Genomic DNA, 21,069 nt, shown 5'->3' on the forward strand with positions numbered 1-21,069 from the left:
ATATATATATATATATATATATATATATATAGAGAGAGAGAGAGAGAGAGAGAGAGAGAGAGAGAGAGAGAGATTAGTAACTGTATTAGTCTGCCTAAGGTGTCTTCGTGTAGCTAGCAGGAGAGTTACTGTATACGATAGCGTTTTATGGCCAACGCTTTCAAATAAATAAATACATTTAAAGATGCACATAGTCACATTTATCCAGTATTATCTCTTCTAGCAAGATTATAATAAAAGTATAATTCTACAAATATAAAGATTATTAAGCTTGTCTATTAACCTGAGTATTCTTAAGCTCCAAATTTCTAGTAAAATGGCTAGAAATAGGTTTAATAATCTTATATCTGGCTCATCGGAAACACTAGATGCATTCGATTATATTCAAGACATTTCTACTTGCTAAGATGTTATTTTCTGCAGTGAATAAAGTTGGAATATTTTCAGAAAAATGTCAAAAATTTTACATGTAAAAACGTCACGGTATTTCGAGAATAAAGTCATAATACTATGATGTACTGAGGGGACATAGTAGAGCAAAGTTTGTTTAAAAAATAAAAGAAAAAAGAAAAAGAAAAAAGAAAAAGAAGTTGTCTGTCTTGTTGAAGGAGAACTTTCAAGGCTTTCGATGGATTCATCAGCGTGCCATTCAGTGAACATGTTTAGTAGAGAATATCGAGTAAAAACGATCAATCCCGAAGGAGTGAAACTCCCGCACTTTCAGCGTCGAGTCCCCAGTGCATTAGGGCATATGGCCTCGTACTATAAACTTAAAGCCTAATGGCCAGAACACACTGTGCGCTCGAATGCTGTACCGAGAGCACCAGCGTCACTGCAAGCCGAACACTGCCTGAGATTTCTCCTGCAACAAAGAGACAATCTCCTAAAGTTCGTGTGGTACTTGCATCTAAACAAACGCAATGTCTTACACAGTCGTTACGAAGTGAAACCAAACTTCACCAAACCCTCCCCGCCCCTTGTTTTAACACAGGAATATTGCTCTGATATGTACCACATTGTCATAGTATCACGACTTTATGCAATTTTTTTCATAATATTATGACTTTACTCTCGAAATGTTACAACTTTTTTTCCTCAAAACACTAAAACCTCAGATGGAGCGCCCTCGTTTCCAGAGTGGTGTGTGGAGATGGGGAGGGTGGTTTGGGAGTTGGGAATTCCTTCAGGAAGAAATGGAGCAGTTATTTGGCGTTTTTGGGGGACTCTCGAGGAGGGGCGGTGGAGAGTATAATTTAGAGTTTAGTCTATGATTATACTTGATTATTGGTATTTTTGTTGTGCTTTTTTTGTGTGTATTTTTATTTATTTATTTATTTATTTATGGATATGTGAGTTTATATTCTATTGACCACGGGGGTGTTCGTGGGGGGACCAGGGTGGGGTGGGAGGTTGGTAGGGGGAGGGGTTATAGTGAGGATTTATGTTAAAATAGTTTGATTCATTATATATGTTGTTTGTCTATTTGTGTTAACTTGTGAATCAATAAAAGTGTTAATTACAAAAGAAGAAGAAGAAAAAAAACAACAAAAAAAAAACCCACTAAAACCTTATGTCTGCGCTTGGACTGATAGAATCTGATAGATTTCAATAATCACTCCGATATTATATTATATATACATATATATACACACACACACACGTATACATATATAGAAATATATACACATATGTGTATGTCACACACACCAGATGTGTGTCACACCACTGTATAAACCCTTTACGTTTAAACGTCAACATGGCAAATAAAAACCTTTGTTTTGCAATAGTCAGTAAACCGTAGGGTTTATTTTCATTATCTGGTTGTTAATCCTACTTGTCCATCAGTTAACTACGGACAATTATTTATTGTTTTCTTTAAATCTGATTTGCCCACCTCGGAGAAGATACGTAAGACTTTGTGTGAGCATGTTAATAGAGTGTATTGATCACATTCAGAAAGGGGCATGCAAGGGAATTTTGATACTATTTATGTCTTACCATACACAATTAGATTTTCTATGATACAGAAGGAACACCGAAGAATCCCGCTTTAATAACACCTCCATGATTCCATAGTAGTTTACAACTGTTGCCCGTTCGAAACAGTTCGTGTACTGCAAAAATTGGAGATTTTCTGAAGATCAAGGCGTGAGCTGTGAACAAAGAAACCTGCTCTTAAGTAGAAAGCAGGAGCATGTCAAAGCCTGAACTAAACATGAGCGCTAGATGCAGACAGACACACTCCCACGGACGTGACCCTGTGGCATTCGGTTTCTCGGCACATTCTTCAGCTCGACGCCTCCTTGCATGTCGCCTGGGTGTGTTTCCGAGCTCTCTGTTCGCTGTCCAGTCGTTTTAAGTTGGGAGGCTGTGGTTTTGGGGGAAGGTTTACACAACCGAGTCGGTGCAGAGAAAAGCCGGAAGGCTAGAGGCCAGAGGAAATCCTCCACCAATTAAGCCTAGCCTATTTAGGGGACATTTTTTTCACAAATAGAAAGTAGATGGAAGTGAGAGGAAAGGTCAGATGAAGCCTTGTAGATCAAGCGACGCAAGAGAACGCACCATTACACTAGACAGCTCCTAAAAGCCTCCCTGCAATCACGCACTTACCGTCTCCTCCATTTATTCCTTATTTTTCCTCACCAGAGGTGCTGCTTGCTGTATTTTCGACTGTCTTTTTTTTTTTTTCCTTTCCCTGCTCTAATCCCGTCATGCGCCATCGCTTTCTTTACACCCCAGGCTCATGATGCCATGTTTCCCGAACTTTGTCGTACTTTAATAAGAAACGCTGCTCTGTAATCCTACCTGCTGTTCCGTCGGCTCTTCCTCACACACAGGAAATTGGTTTCGCAGACACCATCCATCAAGATGGGACACGATACCCCATTAACCGAACAAAAGTGAATTCCGAAAGCAGATTCTGTAAGACGTTTTTGTTTACATTCGAAGTGTTCAAATCTAATATCGCAATAATGGCCTACGCTTTCATAATATTATCACAGTATTGTACAAAAAAATAAATAAAAATTGACCACAGGAAATGCCATCCCAAGCAGTGATGTTCTGAAGCAGCTATAATATTTACTCTCTGGAAGAAACAAAGCTGCACACGCACGTGTCTGCTAGGTGAGCCGGAAAAATTCATTTCAGTGTTTGTCTATGCGGAATCCAATTACTAATGAAATCAGGGCAAGAGTTTTCATAGCGCATGATTAGATGATGCGATTACTCCTCATGTTTCAGTGGAGAGTGGTGATGATCTAGTCCCGGTCAATAGGCCCTTTTAATTCAGAGAGATCTATTAATCCTAGTACAAGTTCATATGATGAGAAAACAACACTGGACAAAATAGGAATTAAACCTTCCATATGAAGAACATATCAAATCATGACACCTGTAGACATTTCTATGATACGCGGTACGTACACCGATCCGCCGTAACATTAAAACCACGGAGAGGTGACGTGAAAAACATTGATTATCTCGTTACGATGACACCCGTCAAGGGGTGGGACATATGGGGTAGCACGTGAACAGTCGGTTCTCAAAGTTGATGTGTTGGAAGCAGGAAAAATGGGAACGCGTAACTGTCTGATGGACTTTGAGAAGGGCCAAATTGTGATGGCTAGACGACTTGGTCAGAGCATCTACAGTGCACAATATAATTAAAAGATTCAAGGAATCCGGTCAAATCCCTGTGTGTAAAGGGCGAGGCCGAAAACCACTTCTGAATGCGCGTGAACTCCGGTCCCTCAGACGTCAGAGTCTTAAAAACCGTCATGATTCTGTAATGGAGATCCTGACATGGGCTCGGGAATACTTTGGTAAATTGGACGATCAACACCATTCGCCGCTGCATCCACAGATGCAAGTTAAGGCTTAACTATGCAATGCAGAAGCCGTACATCAACACTGTCCAGAAGTACCACCGACTTCTCTGGGCTCGGTCTCATCTGAGACGGACAAACATTTTAAATAGTTTTTGGACAAAACAGCAGTTGTGTTCTCCGGGCCTAAGAGGAAAACCACCATCCAAGCTGTTATCAGCGTCAGGTCCAAAAGCCAGCGTCTGTCACTGTATGGGTGTGTGTCAATGCCCATGGCATGGGTAACCTGCACCTCTGTGAGGGCAGCATTCATGCAGAAAGATATGTACACATTTTGGAGCAACATACGCTGCCATCCAGAGCAGGACAACGCCAAACCACATTCTGCCCGGATTACAAGCCCATGGCTGCGTAAGCAGAGAATGTGAGTGCTAGCATGGCCTGCCTGCAGTCCTAACCTGTCTCAGATTGAGAACCTGTGGTGCATTATGAAGCGCAAAATAAGGTAACGAAGGCCCCGTACAGTTGTGCAGCTGTATAGGAGAAACATAATGCATGAACGGGGGAAAATTCTGCTTGCTAAACTTAACCAACAGGTGTCTTCACTCAGCACCCAAACGCTCAATAAGTGTTATTAGAAGAAAAGCTGACGGTACACAGTGGTAAACACTCGACTGTCCCAACTATTTTGGAGTGTGTCGCAATCATCAGATTTGAAATGAGTGTGTATTTTCAAAAATAAATTCGTTTCACAAAGTAAAACATCAAATGACGTGTTAATAACCGTGTTTTCAGTATCGTACAGGGTGAACGGAACTTTCAAATGACTCTCTTTGGTTTTTTCGCGTTTTCCATACTGTCCCAACTTTTCTGGAATCGGGGTTGTATATGTCTCACTGTAGTCGCTGGTTTGCATCTCTTAGATCCGGTTCCCTCTACACATTTGCCTACTGTGACAGAGATGACACACGCGGACTGAGCAGCGAGATGGAAATCACACTGGATTTCCATATGGAACATCAGTCTGATGAGCACGACTTATCGCCGCCTTTGTTCAGGGTTTCCTCTAAACAGGAAACTTTCCACACATGCCTGCGTGCTACGCAAACCAAGAGAACAGAAAGTGTAGTGGGGAATGAAATAAAGCACACTGGATCTCCAGTTATAACATATTCTCCCTACCGAGATAGAAGCGCGTCGTGATCATAATAATACAAAGTTACATTTCGTTGATTTTAATGCTGAAATGTTTACGCCGGTAGTCGTGTCTCAGACGTCTGAATTTAAGTATCTTAAGTATTTAAGTCAAAACGTCTATTACGTTGAGGTCTGCACCGGGCATGTCCACTTGTGCACGACAGCAGCCGCTAAACATTTTAGGTATCCATGGAAACCAATGGCGTGAACCGATTTATACAACTTGTGGCCGCTCTTTAAATATCTGTTGAGCTCAAAACTGAGGTCATTTAAATAAATAAATCAAAAGTCTCCCTGGCTATTTTAAGGCCAGTTCGAAATCAGCCACAGATCCGGGGAGTGTACACAAGGAAATAGCAGGGGCAGGGAGGAAACCACCCCTCCCTTTCACTCCCGTCTGTTACATGCTATTCCATTTCGCATGCATGATTAACAGGCACATCCTCCACGCGCAGAATCAATAAGCAGCGGGGGGTTTGCACGACCGTCTCGAATGTTGCAACCCTACCTGCGTCCCCTTCCTTTCCCCAGCCAATTAGGAGATTTGATCAATACTTCTGGGTAACGGGATATTGGCTGGCGTTGCTCGGAAATTCTGCAATGTGGCTGATCGCGTAGCGTAAAAAACAAAAGCGTGCCACGGGGAGACAATCGTATCGCGTTTGTTCGCGTGTGGCAAATATTAAGGAGCTTATCTTGAGCAGCGCGAGAAGCTTGCAGTGGTTTGGAACCGCTGGGAGAAGTGTTTTCTTCTCTTGATCTTATCGTCGCCTCCGTTTCGACCGTTTCTCCACGACTAGAGTGCGCACACATATACGCTGTATACAACTTACAGCAGAAAGCCCTGAAGCTGGAATGAACATGTCCAGGCCATCTGTTTGTTGCGGATTTCTCCGTGCTAAATAAATAAATAAATGAATGAATGAATAAAAGCCATGTCTTATTCCCTGGCTCATCTGTGTGTTAATATCCTATAACCAAACTCCTGATGCAGATGGAGCTTCGTTTTTACGAGCACCGGCTCCGCAAATGGGCTCGTCCTCCATTTTCCCAATAGAATGTCACTTAAGACAGAAGTGAAAGTCTGAAAAGTCCTGCTGGGAAAGCATGTTATCGTAAAACAAGTTCATAATGCTCGTGAGCGGGACTAATAAAAAATATGGTAATATTGTGCACCTGAGGGGGTTTCCGCTTCCGCGAGTAAAGGAACGAGACGGGGGACAGAACGAAAGCTGCTCGACTCGGTCGTTTCCAGAGCTCGATCGATCACGAGCAACTATTACCGTTAGCCGTAGAGAATCCGGAATGCTTCGACCGCACGTAAACACATGACGGAACCTGCTGTGCCGAACGTGAAGCGGTCTCGAGTGCTTGAACGGTAAACTGTTCCCGAAGGGTCAGAGGGCGAAACTGAGGTGAGCGGAAAAGATATCGTTTTAACAGTGAGATACCGAAGTGTACAGAACGATATCAAGAGCGGTATCAAGAGTCAAATCCTATCTATAAGATAAGATAAAATTGATTGATTTCTGATGGGAAACTGTAAGGAAGTTCTTAGGTGTTTGATTTTTTTTTTTCTTTTTAAACCGTTGCCATGACATGATGCATCACATCATATGCCTCGTTCTAGTCTCCTTCTACAGCAAAAATGAAGGAATGAGCGATTGCTTCCTTTAGCTCGGCATTCCGACTGACCCACACAAGCACAAAGACGTCTCACAGCAGGAGACAAGTCATAAATGTATTAGCCAGCCCTCTGGGCAAGTGAAAGCTCCACTGTGCTGTCCAGTCCTATGTCAAGCTCGTCCAAAAACAAAAAAAAAATAAACAAAAAAAACCAAACGACTACTAATGTATTTTAGCTTTAGAGTCTGACATGATAATGATGTGCATTCACACAAATTACAGAAAAGAAGCGAGTGCTTGAATCCCTGGGAGCGGTGACATGATGTCGCTTTCCTGATGGTGATGAAACGTTGAGCTTGCACCCTCTGCAAAAAGACAGAAAGTCTTAGGTTAACATTGTGGGGTTCTCTCGGTGCATGTGAAGATGTCATATGAGTCTGGATAGCGTATGATACACGTTAGGTATTCGGTAATATAGATCTGTTTTCTCTCGAACCTCCAGCAATACAGTAGTGTAGTGCAGGTTCGGGGTTTTTTTTAAGAAACTGACTGATTTCTAGATCCTCCTGGAGCCACGTCTTCACGGGGTAACGGATACGCCGGGTTGTCCCGGGTGCCCGCGCTACCGATTTATCCACGGCTGCACAGCAAAGCTCGAGCGACAGCAGCATCCGAACCCCGTTCTCCAATCACTCTTCGCTCGCTCTCTCCCTCCATTGCTCCCAACACACAAAGGGTCTCTATTCAAATCGCTGAGTAGCCACCAATTTCCTCCTCTCCTAAATCGTATTAAGTTTCCCCGGTCGTGACACAACACGAAGTTGTGCTAACGAGCGCTGTAAATGAAATCATTTACACCCAGCTGCCACAGGTCAAAGGTCAGGAGCAGAGCAACCAACTAGATTGAAAATCACACAATTCCGCGTCCGGCCCGCGCTGTATTCGGCACTCCGGTAACGACAAAGAGCTACTCGAGGGATTCGGTCCGAACATGTCGGGATTCTTTAAAAGGCGTGTGTTCGAAATGCGCGATGTTAAAAGACGGTGAGATCTTTACTAGCGCTTTCCGAAGGGCCGAACCGGCTAAACATTCGGAATCCTTAACGTCTCAACAGCAATCACTATTACGGAAGTATAATACGGCGATACGTTGCTCTTTTCATAAGGAACATGGACGCAACACAACACGAGACACATTCTGCGTTGTGTAGAAATGATGATTTATTACTTCCTGGAGATCCAAAACAGAAACGGGAGCTCAACTGGAACCAGGGACCGGTATGTATGTACGATCCGTAGTCTTGAACAGTATACACGACGCGACTTGAGAGCACTTTTATCGTAAAGGAAGCACGGCCAAGGATGGAATTTCACACAAGTTTCATTTCACGAGAAAAAAAAAAAAATCCCAAGGGAATCAGTGTAATCCCATTATCTCGATACACAAACAGCGTCAGAGACGGATGTATTACATCCTGTCAGAGGACTTTGGGCCTTGTTTATACTTGTTTATCCATCGTTCTCAAAGTGCCATACGTGGGTCATAGCCAGGGGGTCTGAGATTTCTTAATGTATGGGGTTTTTTTTGGGGGGGGGGGGTTTAAACTATACTAGACATGATTTCTATAATCTATGGGGTTTTTTTTTTCCTTCTTAGCTTCTGACCTTTTCCTGCATTAATCACTCGAACACAAACACATCGCTCACCGTCTCACGATTTGTGTTTTCGGCCGTACGAGACTGAAAAAAAAAAAGACTCATCCGTGCCGACAACAGTTACTTGAAGATTTTGTCATTCTGGCAAATCGGATATAAAATCGAGTATAAAAACCCTCCCCTGCATTATTTAGCGCACCAGAGGAACGCTGGTAGAATATGGAGGAACGGCGCCCGAGGGGGAGACGACAAGCAGAGACGATTCGGCAGGGAAGCGGCTTGATAAGGCAGATAAATCAGAACGGGCGAGTTGTAAAATAAAACCTATTTCCAACCGCTGAGAAGATTACGAGCGTTATGAACACATCCGTCTCACGAAACGTAGAAAGGCTGTAAAAAATAAGAATTACAGAACGACAGCGTTATGCTAAACAAGCAGGCTTCCTGTGTGTGCCCTGTGGGTCTAGTGGAGCGCAAAAAGAGGTCGAGCTAAACGCGGCAAATTAGCTGTAGCGAAACAGGAAGGAGAAGGGTGTGTGTGTGTGTGTGTGTGTGTGTGTGTTCCCAGAAGCCCTGCAGAGACAGGGGAGCAGAAGAAAGAAAAGATGTGTTTCCAGAGCTAGATGGAGTCTCTAAACACAGGTATCAAATACACACACACACACACACACACACACACACACACACAGCTGCTCTATGAATCATGCCACAGGCATTCACCAGTGATATGAGGGAAAACATCAACAACGTACGTAGATTCCAACATAACTTCCAGATCTGTCGTGTTCAGACAAATCCGTTAGAGCTGGAGATCCATCAGGAGCTCCGTGTGCTACTGCACAGCACTGGTACCAGCTTGAACCGTGTACAACCCAACACACCATTCTCTAGCATACAAAGCAAAGTTTGTTTTTAAAACAAACAAACAAAAAACCCAGCAGCTTCATCAACAGCATCTTATCTTAAAGGGATACTCCAGCGTTTTTGTTTTTTTCCCACCCTAATCTCTATATACCATATCTATAGCAGACATACGGTCACCTCACTCCAGAATTTCATCACGTCTCCCTGTACCGGCAGATAAGAACACAAAAACCATTTAGTCAGGACTCACAATGTCTGAGACGTAAGAATATTTGGGAACGTTTTCCAGAATTTTCCATTTGGGCTTCAGCTATTGATTAATCAGTTGGGTTGGTTTCTTGGAATATAGCCAATGGACTTTATACATACTTTAAGACAGGTTAAACTTGTAGACTTTGGTCTCCTTCGAGCCGGAAGAGTTACTGCGTTGTGCTGGAAGAGTATGGATGCTCCGTCCATGAACATGTGGATAAACTAGATCTCGAACTGTATCGGACTGGAAAGGCTTAAACTTATATCGCTAAAGGCAAGCGGGAAGACTTTGATCAGCTACGGGAGCCGCACATGAATGTCATGTAAAATAGAATTGTAGACCTTACGGAAAAAAACGAATTCCATTTATTTATTTATTTATCTTTTTTTTCTTCTTCTCGTCCCCCCCCCCAGTCAATTAGTTTGGTTATTTAAAAAAAAAAAAAACGTACTACATATCAGAATCAAGCACAGGATACGCATCTTGCGCAAGCGTACACGTAGCGATCTTTCCAGGATTTTGAGATCCCAGAAACTGACGCAAATTCAAGGAAACTAAAGGTTTTTTTTCCACAGATGTGGGCTGAGACGCGTCATGTGACGTCATCGCGACACGCGTCCAGTCAAACTCTCTTCGATTAACGCCCGTCGCACATGAGTACAGCTAACAGGTCTCATTTACCAACAAACATCGCTGCGAAACACTGCAAAAATTTCATGCCGTTGCAATTTAGCCGATTCGAATTCATTCCGGAAAAATAAACGCTGTGAAATTGGAACGGTTGTAGTTTTTAATTCGCGTTATATAGTGCCCGTCCTATGTGATTTTCGAGTAAAACATCTTCGGATCGTTTCTCAGCACGATGAAATTCGCTACATTTACGGTCGATACACCAAACAACACTAGAGTATACCTAACCGACAAAGTGCACAGCGCTAATCTGCGGCTTTGCCTTTCAAATACCATTCTGAAAAGAAAGAGAGAGAAAAAAAAAACAAAACACAGGTTCAAACAACGCGAGAGAATCCTCGGCATATCCTGGACGAATAAGACGATGGGTTGAAGACCTTCGCGCTCGTTATAGTGAAGAGAAGAAGCAGCATCTCCGTGTGATTGACAGCTTCGTTACAGAGCTTCGGTATTTTCGCTCTCGTTGGGAGCTGGGGGGACACCGACTCCTGACACTGACTTCAGCGCCCGTTCGTCATCTTCCAGCGGCACGTACCGTACGAGCTGGACAGTTTCATTTTGCACAGTGGTACTTCAGCATCGTCTGTGGGTGTGGTCTAGTTCTGTAGGAGTTCATAGTGTTGTATGGTTTCCTGAGCTAAAGCCTTTGCTACAGTCGCAGATCTCTAGGTCCGGTACAGTACGGCGCAAAAGCGCACGTTTTGTAAAGCAAAGACGCCTGAAATAAGGAATGAATGAATCCTTTCTTCGTAGAATATAAGAAATAATATATAATAATAAATAATACAGGGTGTCCTAAAAGTCTCCATGCATAGGGGATTGCATGATAGGCTCCCCCCGTGACCCTGTGTAGTGATGCATGAATGGATGGATGGATAAATTGATGGATGGACGGATGGACGGATGAATGGATGGATGGATAAATTGATGGATGGACGGATGGACGGATGAATGGATGGATGGATAAATTGATGGATGGATGGATGGATGGATGGATGGATGGATGGATGGATGGACGGATGGATGGACGGATGGATGGATGGATTCATTAACATGCGGCTGTGGTATAAGAGGAATAAAACACTTCAGGACTTTACAAACAGATGGGTCTTGTATTTTCCGTCTTACGGTAATGCCAGCTAACGGTCGTCTACCTTCACATGACCTTGGAGGAACTGCTGCATTAATGGAGCTCTCAAAAGCCAGCTTACAACACCTCAGCTAACGCATTTTAGCTTGTTTATTTATTAATCATTCTTTTAATGCCGTGTCAGCATCGGTGACTATTTCCATAGCAAGCTCAAATGTAGGTGAAACAGGACGTTCCATATTTCTCTACGCTAATTACAGCGATGAAATCTTACAACGCTTCGACCGGGTCAACAACAGCAGCTACATGAGGTCCTTCGATTTAATATCGAAGAAGAATTCTTGGGAGCTTTCCTGGCGAGACGTTTTGGAAGACGTATTTTCTGAGTAAAAGCGTGGTCTAGTAACGTCAAGAGCAGGACAGTCCGTTAATACACGCGTTCTTCTTTTACAGGAATCGCATGTCGGATTTTCTCCCCCGTTCGCTAGGCATTTCAGCTTATAACAACATACGCACTGTCGAAACAGTCCAGCGAATTACTACAGTAATCCTGAGGCCCCAATCGGACATATGTTGTAGAGAAATAAATAAATATATCGCACAACGAGACGTCATCAGCCGATACGTGCGTTGATTAGAGTGAGCGGGTGAGGCATGGGGAACTAGTCCGACTCCGGCATCGCTGAACTTCCTACACGAACCGGCCGTGTAATCACCGCGCTGTGATTTAATAGAGGTCGTACAAAAGTCACGACTGTGTATCAAAGCACACAGTGACCTTTTGGAGTCATAAATCACACCACTGATTCGGGTTTCCAGTTGTGTCCTTCCTCCCAGACCGTCACAGGAGAACAGGGAGGACACGGGTGGGGCTGGATTACGGGCTTCTGCTGCTTGCTTAAACCATGAACACGTTTTCATCTTCTATGACGGTCGGCTCGGACATTAGTACTGACTGTCTCGTAGGGTTTTTATTTTGGGTGTGTGTGTGTGTGTGGGGGGGGGGGGGGGGGGGGGGGGGTTCATTTTAACGTGTTACGCTTTCTAGTAGCAGCTTAGACCAGGGACTTGTATGGCGGACGTTACACAAAAACATAAGGTCTCATAATAAACGTATTATCCAACAAAGAAAAGAAAAACGTAGGATCGCTGAAGGACATGTATGAAGATTTTGCATTTATGGAAGGAGATTCCAGTGCCAGTGTTTTCTCAAAGTTCTCAAACACAGCAAAGCCTTTAGGAGAGGATGCTGTATTTGGTGGGTTCTTGGCACCCAGCCACTTTTTTCTCTTATTAACGTCAAGTTTCAAGAGAACGTGACCAAATCCACTGTATACCTTGTATAACATGTAATACCTTGTAGCTTTACAGCTCTATTACAACTGTAAAGCTACAAAGGTGACCAATATGGTCATGATGCCAAAACGACCCAACGAAATAGATGTTCCTCAAACAAAATGGCAGCTCAGTTTGTACATCAATGGACAGACACCTGAATGACATATTTGTGCTTTCGGTTTTGGACGATATCCTCTAAAACAAGCTATCGTAATCTACAGAGATCATATGTGGCTATTTGCGATTCATATTTCACTGCACGCATACCCTTTAACCAGACTCCAACTCTAGCCTTATTAAAACATGCTACTTCACATTTAATAAAGGCCCAATGTGAATTTTTTCGAAGCTTACAAAGAAAAAACAAAACAAACTGCTCCGAATTTCCAGTCACAAACACCAGAAGGCAAAACAGACTAAGAAAACAAACTAACACAGCTCGTACACATGCACATGACTACAAACTCGCGTTGTTATTGTTCCATGGAAAAAATATGGGAAACTGGAAGTATTCCCCTTTCTACATTGTTTCACAAAGATCCCTGGCAGGACATCACATTCCACAAACAGAAGCTGAGGTTTTTTTGATTTTATGTTGACAAAGCCAAGCTTCCCCTGAGCATCCGCCTTCCACTGGGGCCCCACCCCATCCAATCCCATCCCAAACACACACACACACCCCCGTATCGTTCTCTCAAGAGAAATCTCAGCTGCCGCACTATACGTACTGTCCATGCACAAGGTTGAACCAAATCTCGCCATGACGTATAGGGTAAAGAATTTGATGTTGAATTGAACATTACATCAATTCCAACCATTTCAGGCCTCAATATCGAGACACAAATTGGTCTTGATTAAGGTGTGTACGTGTCTGTAACGCATATCGGTAATGCGACTAAAACAGGAACAGTCCACACGTCTTAATTCCATTTGTGTTCACTTCGAGTACGACTTTAGTCGGATTAAGGTCATCAATAATCTCCGTTTACATGCTAGTTTCTTAATCAGAGTATCGTCTTAATCGGGTTCATATCGGATTTTTGTTGTCCATGTAAACGTACTGAATGTGAAGAAGTCGAAGAGAACATAGATGGTGCCTCCGGTCAGCGTATGTAACTAGTACAGTTGCTAATCTGCCAATGAAGCTAGCATAACGTAAATCAAACAACCAGTTTTCACACTGATTAGTGCATTATTCGAATTCAAGTTTAAGGTATATACAGCTACTACCGTTTCTTACGAAAACTAATAATCGCTGGGCAGTGCACGCCCAAAATCAACAACAGCAGTGGTCACAAGACCACAAGAGACCACAAGAGACATGACCACAAGAGACAAAGTACGAGCGAAACCTGTGACTCGCTAGCGTGAACGTCGGGTCAGGTACCAAAAGGGTAAGGGCTCAATAACACGTTATATGTTTCCTGGATTATAAATCTACATTCGTGAACAGATTCTGACTCTTTTTGTGTTTAAAAGGAATGAAAATGAAAATGCCCTGAGAAAATCTGTAAAACCTCTAAATCTGTCAACAAGCTATTTACCGTATAACTCCATCCTCAAACCAGCGAACCGTCAAGTCAGTGTTATAGATTTAACAAGCGAATATGTCTATGTTCTTTAGAGCAGCCATGTTGATTTGACGTCACTTGCTGAACTCGAGGTCGAGTAGTACCTCCAAGTGGAAGGAGCGCGCGCTTTCTTTGGTTTTTCCTTAATCAAAGGTCAGAGATTGAGAGTGCGTTCGACCTTTAGTCGAACGCACCGTTAGTTAAATCTTATCCATGTCATCGTGTACTGAATGTTTAAAACGGCATTTCCTGCATAAAAATCATCTGGCAGCGCAAACATTTTGTTGGTGGTGTTCCCCAAGGATCAATGCTCGGATCTGAGCGGTTTAAAATATAAATAAGTAAATAAATAAAATGACCGTGTGCTAGGTCCCCTCCCAACCTAGTCTATCAATTCTGCAGAACTCGTTGCACTTTGGAACATTCAAATGCATTAACTACTTTGCAGAAAAGGGTTCGAACAACCCATTAATCCCCATTTTAAGCCCTCGACACTGACGATCGGTACCTACCTGTGACATCTGAGGCCTGAAGTTGATCTGCTTCAGGTCTACAGATCCGGGTGACAGATTGTGCAGCATTTGGCACAAGAGCACCCCATCTCGGAGCGCCTGGGCCAGGTCGAAGACGACAGCCGAGGGCCAAACCACCCGGTGATTCGGGGGCAAGACCTTGCAGTCGATGAGCCACCGGGCGCACTGTCTCCACTCCTCCATAGTGACAGCAGAAAGACGAACGAAGCTCAGAATGCCCTCTGGACGAGGGGCCGCTGCCCAAGACTCCGAGGAGTCACGAAAAGCGTCCGAACGTCCGAAATGTTAATGCGGTCCGAGCTAGGGTTCTGGATAACAGTCCATAGGACGAGGAAGTGATCTCAGTCCTGTTGGACGACGTGAAACGACTCAGATGAACTCCTGATCCTGAGGTCTGTCATTCTAAGCTGGAAATCCACTCCTGATAAAGCTGCACTCTCTGCAATCTCTGACAAGGAAAAGGTCAGACTCCAAACTTGTGCCCGAGTACTGGATCAGGAAAACCTCGTCATTCTCAAATCAGTGTAGTTTCCTCTTCTTCATCATCATCATCGTCATCATCATCATCACAACGTGAAGCTCTGGAGAGTTCTGGAGGGAAACACACCTCAAAGCCTGGAGTTTTGATCCACAATCTCGTCAGTGCAAGACCGTTAAGCGTCTGCGGAGAGGTTTTAATCACAACATGTCCAAGAACAAGAAGTAGACGAAGAAGAGATCATCTTGTGTTTGTTACAATGTGTCGTCCACTCAGTCTTTCTTCACCGACACAACGGGAAACAACTTAACAACAACCAGCTTTGAAGTAGTTTTGTTGCCAATTTTCTTTCCTTTCCTTCTTTTAGCAGTTATTTACTCTGGGGTGAATTACCGGCTGTCCGCGCGCGCCACGCTAACACCGACCTTAACACGTCCGTGAAAAAAAACTCGAAAATGTTCTCAGGTCCTTCTCAGTCACTGAAGAAGAATAAGAAAAGGAGGGGGAAACGGTACTCCGTATTGGTAAAACGGATATTTAACACCTTAGGCGTCCACTCGTTTCTCGCCTATGTGTTCTCTCTACACTTTCCGGTCCGTCCCCGTGTGCTTTAATCCTCCTTCACTCGCTTTTTCTGCTGTGTTTTGATTCTTTCTGACTCCTGCTCCGAGCCGCGCGCGCGTCCGCGAGCTGACACACAGAGAGAGGGAGAGAGAGAGAGAATCGAGCAGAGGAAAAAAGCTCCGCGTTCACGCGCGACAGAAAGGAAGAGGGAGACGCGTGGAAGGGTGCGCGCGCCCGCCAGAGAATGAGAGCAGCTGGGTTCCCCGCGTGCGCGCTCATCCAGGTTCTGAGGAGAACTTTTTTTTTTCCGGCCCAAAACGACTACAAACACAAACACGCTAATTTAAAGGTGCGATAGGCTATTCTTGTTGTTTCTTACTTTTACAAATAACCTGGAAAAAACGATGTATTAATAATAATAATAATAATAATAATAGTAGTAGTAGTAGTTTAAGCCATGGTCTCAATGTATTATGTGGCGGAGAAAACCCATTGGGAAAACTGTGGGAAAAGGATTGTGTTTACATGGCCCACCTGTCAGTCATTTTATAGACTCCCAACTCTGCCCATCACTCTTCACTCTGCCCCATCTGAGAAAAAAGGTGTAAATTATTATTATTATTATTATTATTATTATTATTATTATTATTATTATTACTACTACTACTACTAAACACACAATATATAAAATTTATTTTATTTCTTTATTTTTATTCCACCTATTTAATGTTCAAATGTTAACAAATCTTGCCTAATGCACCTAAATGTACATAAAAGGGTTCTTCACTGGTTCCTTAGAGTTTTATATATATATATAAACTTTTTTTTTTTTAAATACACCATAAAGGCTTAGTGGTTAGCACGTTTGCTCCGCACTTCCAGTCTTGGGGGTTCTAATCCCGCCTCCGCACCATGTGCGTGGAGTTTGCATGTTCTCCCTGTGTTTCGAGGTTTCCTCCGGGTACTCCGGTTTCCTCCCCCGGTCCAAAGACATGCATTGTAGGTTGATTGGCATTTCCAAATTGTTTGTAGTGAGTGAATGTGTGCGCGATTGTGCCCTGCGATGGAATAACACCCTGTCCAGGGTGTCCCCTGCCTCGTGCCTGAAGTTCCCAGGCTCCAGAGACCCTGTGTAGGATAAGCGGTATGGAAAAGGGATGGATGGGTGTTAGCGTCAGGGCAACAGCTCCAACTTGTCAATGTAGTTTCCTCTTCTTCATCATATTGTGTAGTGTGTCGTGTTATAAACAACATGTATGACTCATTCACATAAAGTTTCTCAGTAATAATCATTTATTCCTAAAATATTCTTCCATCCTTCTTTTGCTCAGACTACAAAATGGATCATTCTGAGCCAAACGGAAGGGTTAATAAGCACAGGCTATAGTGCTAATGGAGTAATACTGAATCTCAGTAAGTACATTTCTTCTCTAAGTCCATTATTCTCAAAATGGAGACTGAGGACGGGTCCGTGACACCATTGTTTATGTTGTTACAGGGAAAGAAATCAGGTCCAACCACTATCAGTTATATTTTTATTGTTGCAAGTCGATTTGACTGGTCACTTGACCTGAATGGGTTTAATCTAAACCTCAAACTCATAAATAAGCAGTGAATCACTTGAATATACAAGCTGAATCAAAGGCTAATTTCACTAAGAGCAGGAAACAATGCTGTTAGTATGGCAAAATGTTTTGACACAGTGGGACTAGTTTGGGTTCAGAATTTGATCTAAAAATGTATACGTTCGCTTGATGTGCCCAACGTTTTTATAGTTGGATTATGTTCATAAAATACGTCTGTGCTGCCATCATAAGGTCAGTATATTATGGTTTTTAGTTAAAGGGCTGTACTATATGATCAACTATATTGTCAGTCTTAAAGATTTATCTTGGAGCACTCTTATAGGGTTGTACATTATTTATTTATTTACATTTTTAATATGAGTATATATCCCAAACCACAAACTACTGTAATTAATTATAGAATCCTACAATGGCATTATATTCCATTATAATATTTAGCATTATGCATACGGTTTTGTGCAAAGGATTTTTTATTTTTTTATTTAAATGAAAGCTTTGCCGATTTTCATTCAAGCATCGTGATATTTTATTTACAAATATAGTATAACAAATAATGTATTGTATGAAAAAAGTTAATGGCTTCAGTCATCATTTTTAACAATGGCTGTACAGAGTCACTGGCAATGGTTGTACAGGTTCATTACCGCTCTGCAAGATGCAAACTACAGTACAGTGGTCTTTAAAGTCCAGAAATGTTCCTATATACAATGCATGCTCTAGGTCAGGGTTTTTTATTCCAACCGAACAGGAGCCACATCTGATTACAACTGTTTAATACTGGAGTTCCGACCACTGTTAGGTGGAACGAACACATCAGCCAGACAAGGTATTTACAGATAAAGCGAAGACCCCTTTCCTAGATCCTCGAAGTAAAGGTACAAAATAATTACCACTTAAAGGTAAATAAAAGGAACTCGGAAAGGAACAGGCTCAGTTTCCCCAAGGCATCATGAAGTTCAAAGTAGTAGCAGAGACATTGCTCAGTGTGACGCTCAGTTGAGCTACGACATTACAATAATCTTTGTGCCGGGATGCTTTTGGAAACCTCGGGTTGGTTTTCTTTTTTGTTCCGAGTGTTATCCAGAATAAGGCAGAAGGAATTTAGGAAATATTCAGCATAAAACAGGAGAAACATCGGGGAAGAAATGCTGACTCCGGACCAACAAAAGAGATGAAAATCCAGAGAGTTGGTGAATAATGTGGCTCAAAGTTGATCGAATTTTCCTAATAATATGGCCGGTATTTATCCATTTATCATCATAATTGTAGTCCATGGAAGAGAAACACAGATTGTCTGTGCTTGCTCTATTACCAGAAAGCGAATGATTTTTATTTACATGATTGTTTACCACTTGGCTACAGCTCTAAAATCGAATGTAAACCAGGTGACCGTTCAATCCTCCAATTACAAACACGACCTCGTCCGGAGAGCAGAAAAGCTTCGCTCGGTCGACCTTTTGCAAAAAGATTTACATAGAAGAGTCGTGTTCAATCAGATCAGACGGATTGCACCCTGTAGTGTGTAGCTGCCTTGCTCCAGTAATAATGTGGTTTATTTCGAATGAGCAATGGCTTTCTGCTTCCGACATGATGAGCTGTCACTAAAGCTGGGCAACTGATCCATCACTGGTAGGTTTGTTTCTTATGCTACAGCAAAAAAGAAAAGAAAAAAGAAAAAGAAAAAGGAAGGTCACATGACTTATAGAGCAAATGTGTCTATATAATATTACATTACTGTATATGACTGCTTTAAGTGTAATCAGGGTTGACAATGCAGTTTGTTACACGTAATTGCAATACTAATATCACAAAGGCTGAAATATGAAAATGCCACTCTCTGTCTCGCTGTAGGGGTTTCGGGTGAATCATGAAGTTCACACAATCCAAGAAATGGAAAGGATTTTTTTTTTAATGCCAGAATGACACAATGTTAACCTCTATCCCATGATTCTCAGACATTTTTGACCATTAAACTTCACCTCGTCCTCCACCAGATTCTATAATAAAGGTAAATGACTCATAAATGACTCATAGAGTCAATAAGAGTTTTAAAAATGGACAATTATTGCTGATGGGTCTGTAATTTAGGCATGACATTAATGTGCTATGATTGGACTTCTGATCCAAATCGCTGAGGTGAGGAACAAAAATAGGACATTGTCGCCATCTAGTGGTCAGTTTCCATGCCATGTGCTTAGGTCCTTTGTGCATCATCATCATCATAGTAAACCCTTTATATAGCAAATTCCATACATTAAAATGTATGTTGAAGTGTTTTTTTTGTTTTGTTTTTGTTTTTTTTACTGTGTGTGTGGAGGTTCTGTGAATGTTTTCCCCCTCCAGTCCACATGGGTTTCCTCCCAGCTTCCAAAAGCATTCCAGTAGATTGGTTCAGTGTATTGGCTACACCCAATTACCCCTAGCTGCGATTGTGTGTGTGTGTGTGTGTGTGTGTTTTTTTGTGTGTGTATATGGTGCCCTCTCATCCAAGGTGAATTCCAGCTACACACCTGGAGTGCTTCTCATTTCTTATTTGTGCATCCTCATTTCTTTTCCTCACTTCCTTTCCTTGCATCTTAGCTCCACCCCCTTAGGATGCGAGGGAAGGATGCAAGGATGAGATGCGAGGAGAGAGGAACCAAAGCAAGTCGAATGGAATATCCTCGCTCTCTCAAGTGTCACTTCAAAGCGACGTCCATTGCTGTTGTCTGTGCTCACACAGATGACCTCACTGCGCTTCAGGGATCTGCCGTTATGTTGTCAGAGTTTGGTTAATAACAACATTCTTAATAAAGCAAAATGCACTGATAGTATGTGAAATATCTGGGTTATTCAACAATTAATTAATGAACGATACATCATTTATTGTATCTTTTGTGCAGCTTTGCCTATCCAAACATGCAAGGATCAATTAATTACAATACTCATAATTGTATTTATATTAATTGTACATATATTATTATTATTATTGAATTATATTTCACACAAAATTCCATCACATCATTAAAGGAATTTTTGTTTGAGATTGCGGCAGATGTAAAGGAAGAGGGGAATTTATACGTGCGTCAGGTTTTTGGACAAGAAACTCTTCTGCATAGGATACACCTGTGTATCCTCGCTCCTAGCTCCTCTGGAAGCTTCCTCATTCCTCATTCCTCATTCCTCAGTCCTCATGGTGCAATTAGACAACTGATATGTCCTTCAAGGTGGTTGACATCAATCAATTTCAGGGACACAGGCTGGAGGACTGAGGAGCGAGGAAACGAGGAAGCATCAATTTGAGTATTGAGAAGCACCCCTGGAAAGGCTCCGGATTAAAGGTGAACCGATTGATCGTTTTTTACGATTAATTGGCACCGAGAACAGGTCGCTGGAACTATCAGTTATCGTTATCGGCAAAAATCCACACAGATAGTTTTTCTCAGTTGCCTCTGTTGCAGGAGGGGCTGCGAAGGGTCCGCTGGTGAAACGAAAACTATCACTGACAAATTTTGTCGTGTTATTTGAAGCGTTTTTTTTAAAATTATTATTCATTTTGGATGTCTCGATTTTTATTTATTTGGAGTGGTACTTTTTTTGTTCAGTTTGGACGTATACATTTTATTTACTTTAATATTTATAGATTAATATTTAGATATTTATACCACTTAAAAAAGTACAGCACATTCTCATGGTACAGTCAGTACTGTTTATTTTTGTAATAAAGTTCAGCAACATTTCACTTTGACTGTTACGTTTTCATTCAGTATCAATTTTAAAAACTATCGGTCGATAAATTCATTATGGGCAGGTAGGT

At 42.2% G+C, this 21,069-nt stretch overlaps 1 protein-coding gene and 1 long non-coding RNA gene across 9 annotated transcripts in view; one reads left to right on the plus strand and one right to left on the minus strand.

The window, feature by feature from the left end:
• The window catches only part of vav2 (vav 2 guanine nucleotide exchange factor), a 184,927-nt gene extending 169,112 nt beyond the window's left edge, over window positions 1-15,815 (minus strand). For 5 of the 8 annotated variants that reach the window (XM_053687743.1, XM_053687739.1, XM_053687742.1 and 2 more), the window contains exon 1: window positions 14,625-15,814. In XM_053687743.1, the coding sequence (XP_053543718.1) occupies window positions 14,625-14,828 (204 nt within the window). In that variant the 5' untranslated portion in view covers window positions 14,829-15,814. Of the gene's footprint in view, window positions 1-14,624 lie in introns of all 8 variants that reach the window. The other 3 variants (XM_053687741.1, XM_053687740.1, XM_053687744.1) reach the window with 3 other exon arrangements.
• Window positions 15,816-15,871: 56 nt separating this feature from the next.
• On the plus strand, window positions 15,872-21,064 carry LOC108278778 (uncharacterized). The gene is made up of 3 exons (XR_001815395.3): window positions 15,872-16,036; window positions 17,019-17,100; window positions 19,854-21,064. It is a non-coding gene; the product is annotated as an uncharacterized LOC108278778 (long non-coding RNA).
• Window positions 21,065-21,069: the final 5 nt, after the last annotated feature.

The sequence above is a fragment of the Ictalurus punctatus genome, chromosome 18 (genome assembly GCF_001660625.3).
Source record: "Ictalurus punctatus breed USDA103 chromosome 18, Coco_2.0, whole genome shotgun sequence".
Lineage (NCBI taxonomy): Eukaryota > Metazoa > Chordata > Actinopteri > Siluriformes > Ictaluridae > Ictalurus > Ictalurus punctatus.